At 37.6% G+C, this 10,087-nt stretch overlaps 1 protein-coding gene across 1 annotated transcript; it reads right to left on the bottom strand.

Moving 5' to 3' along the window:
* Positions 1-8,008: 8,008 nt before the first annotated feature.
* Positions 8,009-8,718, bottom strand: LOC118830206 (pancreatic progenitor cell differentiation and proliferation factor-like). Its single transcript, XM_036737116.1, has one exon. It carries the CDS (start codon positions 8,676-8,678, stop codon positions 8,334-8,336), a length of 345 nt encoding a protein of 114 aa, XP_036593011.1. The 5' UTR covers positions 8,679-8,718; the 3' UTR covers positions 8,009-8,333.
* Positions 8,719-10,087: the final 1,369 nt, after the last annotated feature.

Below are 10,087 nucleotides of genomic sequence, written 5' to 3'. Positions count from 1 at the left end.
CAGATTTGAACTCATGTCCTCTTGACTCCAGGGCTGGTGCTCTATCCACTGGGTCACCTAGCTGCCCCTTAACACTAAATCTTATATATTAAACTTGAATATAAAATAAGAAAAGAAAAAAGTCTTCTGCACAATGGAACATAGGAGAAGATTTCAAATGCATTATCGTTATAAGAAAGCCTATACACTAAATACTGTGCATTATGTTGAAAGCGGTCCATCTTTTCTTTGTTTCCTTGTAGGATTTCTTTTGTTCTCTGCTGTACAGTTTTTACTTTGTTCTTTTCCCCTCCTTCCTTCCCGCTACCTGCCACCCCAAAACTACAATTGAACATAGATACATTTATATGTAGGTATTGATATATGCATGTACTTATACATATATACACATATGTACATTTATATATCCATACATATACACATGTATAAACATATACTTCTCCTAAGGGATTCTACTCCTAATCTTATTTTTATGTTTTTGCATACTTCTTTTTATCTATCTATCCTAACTCCTCTACTTTACTTCTAGCAGCTACCTTGCGCTCCTATTACTTAACCTACCCCCATGCCTCACCCCTACCTTATCTGTTCATTCCCCTAAATCTAATCTCCCTTCTGTGTGCCCCTTTGACCTATTCCATTCTCCTTCACCTCTAAAGGTCCCTCTTTTATCCTCCCATTCACTTAAATCTAAACACCCTTCTCTACCCCGCTTTAACCTATTTCCTCACCCTCCCCTCTAAAGATCTCTCCGTTATCCTCTACTCTCTCCCTGTTCCCTTAGAGTTTTGTTTCTTTTTTTTTTTGATTTAGAAGACTTTCGTACTCTTCTAGATGTACATGTATTTTCCCCTCTTAAACCCATTCCCAATTAAAGTATGTTTCGAGAACTAACAGCTCCCCTCCCTCAATTGGTCCATAGGTCCAAAGTCAAGCCAGCATAAATGAGTGCAGGAAAAAGTTTCTCCAAGTTTATGCAGAATGAAAAATTGACCTCTGGATGGCAGAGTAAAAGCAAGGATTTGCTTGAGTTCTTCCCCAAACCCTTCCAAATACCTGTTAAAAATGACTCGAAATAAATTCTAGAGCATCAGAAGCCCAAAAATGACAGATTGAAACAAATTTCCAGTCCAGTCCCTCATCTAATTGCTCTGTATTGGTTATTCTTCTTGTACCTCATTTGTATAAGATAATTATTCTCTTAGATGCTCTTGAGTGGTTTTGCTTTTTAAAGTTATATCATACTCAGGTCTACCCCAATCTTTCTTATAAGCTACCTAATTACTTGGAACAATCTTAGATATAGGTTTTACTTTTTCTATACATAAAAGTTAAACATTCTCTCCTTATTTAGTCCTTTGTAATTGGTCATTGGTATGTATCTCACATTTTTCTTGGTTCTCATATGTCAAATCTTCTATTGCATTGAGGTTATTTTTTAACAGAGGCCTGAATATATGGCAGTTGATCAAATGTTCATTTTTTTTCTATTCAAAATTATGCTTAGCTTTGCTGGTCATTATATTTTCAGAGACCCATTTCTGTTGGTCTTTTATATATGGTGTTCCAAGACCTGCAACCAAATAGCGTCACCAGCACTAGGTCTTGTATGATTCTACTTGTGGTACCATCATATGAAAATCATTTTTTCTTATGGCCCATAATATTTTCTCCTTGATATGGGGAGTTCTGAATTTAACTATAATATTTCTGTGAGTTTGCCTTCTAGGATCTTTTTCAGGTGATGTTCAGGGGATGTTTTTCTATTTCTACTTTCCCCTCTTATTCTAATGCTTCAGGAAAATTTTCTTTAATTATTTCTTGTATTTTTGTGTCAAAATCCTCTTTTGTAATCAGAACATTTAGGTAGTACAATTATTCTTATTTTTACTCTTCTTGATCTGTTTTCTAGATCTGTTCTTTTTCTTATGTGATATTTCACATTGTCTTATATTTTTTCATTGTCTATATATGTACATATACATATATGTATGTGAGTATATATGTATATGCATACATACATATGTATGCGTATGTATGTATATGTGTGTATACATATACATATACACACATATATATGTATATATATGTGTGTATATGTGTGTGTGTATATATATACACACATTAAAATATATACTAATATAATATAATAATATAATATAATATAATGTATATACACACATTAGTATATATATGTCTATATTTATATCTATATATCTATATATATCTATATATATATATCTATATCTATCTATATCTATATCTATCTATCTATCTATATGTATATATATATATATGTATATATACTAATTTCTTCATCTCTCATTACTTTGCTGGCTTTGCCTTGCCCAATTCTGTCTTTTTCTTATTTGTTGACTTTCTTGTCATAATCTTCCTGTTTTTCTTGTATTATTCTTATTTTTCTTTTTAATTTTTCCTCAATCTCTCTCATTTGATTTTGAAGTCTTTCTTATGTTTTTCAATGAATTCTTTTTGGGCAGGTGACCATTTGACATTGCTCTTTGGGGTAGAAGAGGATTTCTTTGCTTCAGTATCCTCCTCTGAAGTCAAAACAGTCTTTTCTATTCCCAGAATGGCTCTCTATGGTGAATTATTTCTCCCTCATCTGTGCATTTTTTGTAATATCTTAGTTTTTATAATCACTTGTAGTCCTGGGTTATGGGGGATGATGCCTCTGTCCTCAGATCCTCCTTCATTTCTCCCCTCTGGTCTCTGATCATCTTCAGTTTCCCCTCTAACCCCGAACTCAAATCAAGACCTTCAGCCTCCTGTAAGTGCCCACAGCTAGGGTTGTCCTGCCTCACTGCTTCTACACTCACCAGGCTGTGCTGGTTCCTTCTTGCCCCTGCTAATCTCTGCAGCATATCTGGGTCTAGTGTTCCTTGTTAGCAGAAGTTCCCTAGATCTTCCCCAGTTCAGATGCCCAACTCCCTTCACTGTTCTGGGGGTAAAAGTTCCTTTGGCAGGGGGAGGCAGCCTCCCAACCCAGCTAACCCCATGGCTTGCCCCTTGTTGTATAAGTACTTTGCAGCTTGTTGTTAAAGCAGTCCCTAGCCTGGAGATCTTTACTCTTCACAGCAAGGAAATCTAGTCTTAGGATTTTTCTTTAGGTCTTCTCTGATTATCCTAGAAAGACCCCTGTTCTGCCCCTACTTTTATTTGTTTTCAGGGCTCTATGTTCACTGAGAGGTGCTATCTTATGTCTTTTGTGGAGGAAAATCTTGAGACCTTGAATTTTTCTGATCTACTCTGCTATTTTTCCTGAATCCCCTCCACACAGGAAAACTTGATGGGTATTTTGCTGAAGTTTATTTCAGCATAACATACCCTTGGCTAACATTACTTGTGTCCAGAAAGGACTTTTTGTTGATCAAAAATTCAAAGTGGATGACAGTGTTTCAGTTTGAAAGACTTACCTGGCAGAAAGTGAAACATATTGGAAGTCTACAGATATCAACAACAAGCATTCCAGTTCAATTGGTCCATTGGTCCAAAGACAAGCCAGCATAAATCAGTGGGGAAAAGGTCTCTCCAAGTTTATGCAGAGTGAAAAATTGACCTCTAGATGGCAGAGTAAAAGCAAGGATTTGCTTGAGCTCTCCCCCAAACCCTTCCAAATACCTGTTAAAAATGACTCAAAATAAATTCTAGAGAAGCATAACCCCAAAAATGACAGATTGAAACAAATTTCCAGTCCAAGACAACCTGGAAGTTTGACTAAAAAGTCTGTTACACTGGGAGTGCAGGCTAGCATGGGCTGCACCTGCTTAGATGAGGAGGTAGCAGGTCTCTTGGAACTGGATTACTGGCAGCTGCAGTGATTTCCAGACTTCTCAACCCCAAAAGACAACTTCTCAAGGCCAAAGACAACTTATAAAGTCAGTGGGAAAAGTCAGTCAGGCCTTCATGAGAGAGGAGTGTGGTCCAGACCCAGCCTTGGGGCAGGAGCAGTGGTGGCCAAGGCAGAGTCTGCTTCTGAGGATTCTCAACCTACAGACAGTGGAGGGATCTAGCTGCTGATCAAAGGGGAATTGCATGGATCTCTTCACTGGCACTGAATAAGGATTCTCTGCCTTTTCCAGTGCTTTGATCTGGGTCGCATTCCTGGGTGGTAGTCCTGGGGTAAGGAGGAGTGCTGGCATGGGAGAGCTTGTGGCATCTGTGGAGAGGGAACCCTCTACCCAGTTACAAGGGAGAAAAGAGTGATTGATGTCAATCACAGAGCAGAGCACAGAAAAGAGGAGTAAACACCTCTCCTTTGATTATACCACCTTGGAAGAGCTAAAAATGTACAGGTCCCTCTGAAAACAACTGAACAAAAGCCATGAAGCTTTGGACAACACAAACATACAAACACAAACACACAACACTGAAACAGAGTCCTATCTTAAGAAAGAGCTAAAAAGTCAAGTAATTGGCTGTGAAAATGAGCAAACAGTGGGAAACATCAGACTGTAGATTCTTACTTTGGTGACAAGGAAGATCAAAACCTACAACCACATGGAGACAACAAAGACAACACTCCTACATTAAAAGCCTCCAAGAAAAATATGAATTTGTCTCAGACCATAAAAGAGCTCAAAAAAGAGCTTGAAAATCAAATAAGAAAAGTAGAGGAAAAAGTGGGAGGAAAAATGAGAGTGATACAAGAAAATCATGAAAAACAAGTCAGCAACTTGCTAAAAGAGACCCAAAAATGCTGAAGAAAACAACACCTTAAAAAATAGACTAACCCAACTGGCAAAAGAGCTCCAAACAGCCAATGAGCAGAAGGAAGCCTTACAAAACAAATTTGGCCAAATGGAAAAGGAGGTCCAAAAGCTCAGTGAAGAAAATAATTCTTGAAAAATTAGAATGGAGCAAATGGAAGCTAATGACTATAAGAAATCAAGAAACTATAAAATGAAACCAAAAGAATGAAAAAATAGAAGACAATGTGAAATATGCTATTGGAAAAACCACTGACCTGGAAAATAGATCCAAAAGAGATAGTTTAAAATTATTGCACTACCTAAAAGCCATGATCAAAAAAAAGAGCCTAGACATTATCTTTCAAGAAATTATCCAGGAAAACTTCCCTGATATTCTGAAAGTAGAGGGGAAAGAGATCTCAAAAGGAAAACTCCTAGGAATATTGTAGCCAAATTCTAGAGAAAATATTGCAAGCAGCCAGAAAGAAACAATTTGAGCATGGTGGAAACACGATCAGGATAACTCAAGCTGTGGCAGCTTCTACTTTAAAGGATTGAAGGACTTTGAATATGATATTCCAAAGAAGCTAGGATTAAAACCAAGAATAACCTAACCAGCAAAACTGAGTATAATACTTCAGGGGAAAATGGATATTCAATGAAATAGAGGACTTTAAAGCATTCTTAATGGAAAGAGCTGAAGAGAAAATTTAGCCTTCAAATACATGAATCAAAAGAAGAATGAAAAGGCAAACAAGAAAGAGAAATCACGAGGGATGTATTCAAGTTGAAGTGTTTACATTCCTACATGGAAATACTGTATTTGTAACTCATGAGACCTTTCTCAGTATTAGGGTAACTGGAGGGAAAATATGTGTGTGTGTATGTGTGTATGTATGTGTATACATAGATACACACTTACATACACACGTGTGTATATGTGTGTCTATATATGTATAAATATAGACAGTAGGCACAGGGTGAGTTGAATATAAAGGGGTGATATCTAAAATAATTAAATTAAGGGATGAGAGAGAAATATATTGGGAGGAGAAAAGAAGAGATAGAACAAGGCAAATTATCTTACATAAAGGAGGCAAGAAAAAGTCTTTACAATAGAGCGGAAGGGGTTGTGGTGAGAGGGAATGAGTGAACCTTATTCTCATCAGATTTGCCTTAAGGAGGGAATAACATACACATTCAATTGGGTATGAAAATCTATCTTATCCTACATGAAAGTAGGGGGTAAGGGATGGGGTGATGATAGAAGGGAGGGCAAGTGGGAGGAGGGGGTAATCAGAAAGCAACACTTTGAGGAGTTACATGGTCAAAGGAGAGAATAGAATAAGTGGTGGGTGGGATAGGATGGAGGGAAATATAGTTAGTCTTTCATAACATGATTGTTGTGGAAGTGTTTTGCATGACTACACATGTATAACCTATATTGAATTGCTTGCCTTCTCAATGGGGTTAAATGGGAAGGGATGGAGGGAGAGAATTTGCAGAGTTTTAAAAGCGAATGTTAAAAATTGTTTTAACATGCAACTAGGAAATGAGACAAACAGGCAATGGAGTATAGAAATCTATCTTGTCCTTCAAGAAAATAGAGGAGAAGAGGATAAGAAAAGGCAGGGGTGATAGAAGGAAAGGCAGTTTGGTGGAAGGGGTAATCAGAATGCATGCTGTGTTGGGATGGGGGGGAGGGGAGAGATGGGGAAAATTTGAATCTCAAAATCTTGTGGAAGTGAATTTTGAAAACTAAATATAAATTGATTAATAGAAAAAAAATTAAAAATTAAAAAAATGTGAAAAAATAAAACCCTACCTCCTACAAACAAATAAAAAAAGACAAATTAATCTCCTTCTCATAATGAGTAGTAGAAGTGATTTGGAGAAGATTCTATTTTCCTAGAGTCCCCATGATCGCTTTTGCATTTTTGGAAGCAGTGGTAGGGCCTGCTCAAACTATGTATCAATAATAAAAGAATAAGGAAGGTTAAAGCTCCAAACAACATTAAATGTATTTAGTTAAGTTTTATCATTGAACAAAATTGGAAGAGTGGTTTTTGCACAAATTTATGACTTGACTTTTATATTACATACAGTGAAATAATGTAATCATTTCATAGGAGACTTACTTGACTGAATATCTGAATTTTAAAGCTGGGAATTACCAAATAGAACTTTGTGTTTCAGTTTTGAGCAAAATTAAGGAAAAAAAAAAGAAAGAATTCTCGGAACTCTATAGTTAAAATGTGTGTCACTAAAGGAGGGTAATGCATTTAAAAACAGGAATGTGTTTTGGATAAAACAAGCTACTTTAAAGTTAATACTATCAAACTCATATAATTGCCTTAGAAAATTACTAATAGAAATGGCACATTGGATCCAAATATCCACTTGTAATCCATGGGTTTAATCTTTCCTTTTGTATGTTTTATTTGTAGGGGAATGAAGAGTATCTTCAGAAGGCATATGCCAATTTTAATATAAAGTTCACTTACTTTGAGGACTTCATTAATTTCACAAACTACTCAGACGATTCCACAAAGAGACATTTAAACCAATGGAAATAGTCCTTTCTGATCCATGAGAAAGCAAAGAAATAGCAGCAGAAAGACTTTAACATCATGTCATACACAGCCAATGGCCTGAATATTATAGGCTTTATATATTACAGGTTGCAGTTAGATCATAAGTGAACTATTCTAGCTAACTTTCTTCCTTGATTGATATTTTTCCTTAGCCCTGAGATACTTTAATATAACTAAGTCCAACAGAGTGTTGACTGTAAGTAAAGAAAACAGTCAAACTGAATATATTTCAAATGACTTGAAAGTAGCCTTTGCTTTCAGATACATATTTTTCATTTTATCACCACATTTTCATTCCAGATACTTCACATCTAAATTTTTCACATAGTCAATTATATTTTATTTTTGCACACAGATCACATAGGTTCCTAAAAACTAAAATTACTCCCAAATACCCAGTTTAGATCTCATGTATCCAAGTTTTGAACAGGAAAACTAATGAAAAAAATGTTTCCTGAATAGAACAAATATAGAAAAATATGGCTAATATATTATTATGTCATATAGCTTCCATAAAAGTTAGCTATTATCAATGTAATGACTTCTACTTATTAACTGGAGTTCTTGAAATTAATTTTAATTTAAATTATTTTTCTTAATTTTCTTCCAAATATATGTAAACATATGTAGTTTTGGGTTAAAATCAAAACTAGGTGGCAGCTCTCACCAATTTTTTTCAACCCTCTTCTTTTTTTTTTTTTTAAAGGCTGCTCAAAGTTTATTAGTTTCTGTTGAGTACAAAGTGAACAAGTTACTGAGGTTGCTGAAAAGCACATAGGTGATTTAGATAGTAAAAAAAAAACAAATAATAACAGTGTGGCTTCTTTTACTTGTTTTTTGGTGTTTTGCTTTTGTTTTCCTTTTTAAAAAAAAAACCACACACACAACACAACTACTTCTACACTTAAGCAGCCTATCTATTCTAAGGGAATAGGTGGGAGAGGGAAGGGGGGGAGGGGAGGGGGAAATGGGCTCTGATGCCTAGCACACTTCAGAAGCGAGGGAGCAGCAAGGAGGGTGCTGCTGCTCATGCAGAAGGCCCAGTGTTGGTCTTGCTGGGCTCGCTGACATGCCGCTTCCTCATGGCCTCCTGAGCCAGGTCACAGGTGATCGTGCCATGAGCAACCTGGAAAGTTCCTGAGTGCTCTGGGGATTCCAATACAGTTGTCATGAACAGATGACTCGACTTCCCGAAGAAGAAGCTTGCCCACCAGTGGCCTGGGTCTGATTTGGGAAGACCAGGATGGTGGGGGATCACTTCCCCAGAGTACTCAGCACTTCCACAGGAGCTGTTGCTGGAAGTGGAACCCAGACGCCTTCGGTAGTAGTCATGGGTTGCTACAAGTGAACCGCTGGACGGGATTGCTGCCATGTTGCTTGTTCTTCTTATGATGATGTAAACCTTAGTTGCGGCTCCCGAGCAGCCCCTGTCAGGCAGTGGGCTGCAGCGGACGATCATGGGTGACCTGGCTCGGGGGAAGGGGGCGCTAGGCCACAGAGCCCATTTGTAAAGGAGATTACGGGAGGATACTCCACGGCAACGAAAATGCGAGGGTTCTTTGGGTTTCTTTTCAACCCTCTTCTAAAGAAGGTTGTGAATTTCTTTATCTCCTCTATTATCCAATATCAGAAAACCCAGGTCAATGACTATTCAAAGTTCTCATTTCAAAATACAGTATATTCTGTGGCATTATTCCTGGTGGCATTGTACAGATATTGGAAAAGTAACAATCTGGCATCACTAAACCTTCTAGTTTAACGTGTGTGTCCTTAGAATATCTAATAAGATATATCTGATAAGTTCTTGTTAGGGCTCTTTTGGGATGAGAAGCTGGAGTTCTCATTATCTTCTCTCCCCCCCCCCCTTTTTTAACATTTAGTTATTTGTTTACTTTTCTCAATTACCTGTAAACAAAATGTTTTAACATTCTTTTTCTTTTAAATTTTGAATTCCATATTTTTCCCTCCCTATATCCCCTCTGCCCTCCTTGAGAAGGCAAGCAATTTGATTATATATGTGCATCCATGCAAAATATTTCCATATTTGCCATGTTGCAAAAGAAAATGCAGAAGCAAAGAAGAATAAATAAGAAAATTTTAAAAATACCTCAATCTGCATTCAGATGCCATTAGTTTTTTCTCTGGAGATGGATAGGGTTTTTCATTATAAGTCACTGGGGGGAGGTGGTGGAGCCAAGATGGTGCTGTGAAAGCAGGGCCTTACCAGAGCTCTCTTACAAATTCTGTCAGATACCTCTAAAAAGTGAATCTGAGCAGATTTGAAAGAGTTAGAAGTCACCAGTAGACTGAGTGTGGCAGGAGTGCCATGTATGCAGAACTGCACCAGATCACATGAGAAAGGGAGCAGCAGAGGAACCTAGCCAGCAAACCAGGATGGGAGAGCAATGGGTGTGTGAAACTAAAACATATCTGAGTTGGAGCAGGAGCAGCCCCAGAGCAAAAGTGTCAGCTATGGAAATGATCCCCAGACCTCTCAGCCCAGGACAGGAGTCTGTCTTACCTATGGGAGACACTAGCACAAGGCCTGCAGCTGCAGGAGCAGCTACTCCTGAGGTTTTTGGTCCGCAGAAAAAAAGTTTGAAATTCACCTTCTTGAACCTCTGGGAGCCATGATGACCAGGTAAAATGGCTCTCATCACACCCTTCCTCACCCAGATTATACTTCCCTGGGAGAAACCCTGGAATAGAGGAGCCAGAAGCAGGGCTTCAGTAGTGTTTTAGCTCAGGAAACTGGGGAGAGGGCCCTTCTTGTGGTGGTAG

The sequence above is a fragment of the Trichosurus vulpecula genome, chromosome 1 (assembly GCF_011100635.1).
Source record: "Trichosurus vulpecula isolate mTriVul1 chromosome 1, mTriVul1.pri, whole genome shotgun sequence".
NCBI lineage: Eukaryota > Metazoa > Chordata > Mammalia > Diprotodontia > Phalangeridae > Trichosurus > Trichosurus vulpecula.
The sequence above is the reverse complement of the archived record's forward strand: the minus strand, read 5'-3'. Positions and strand labels throughout refer to the sequence as shown.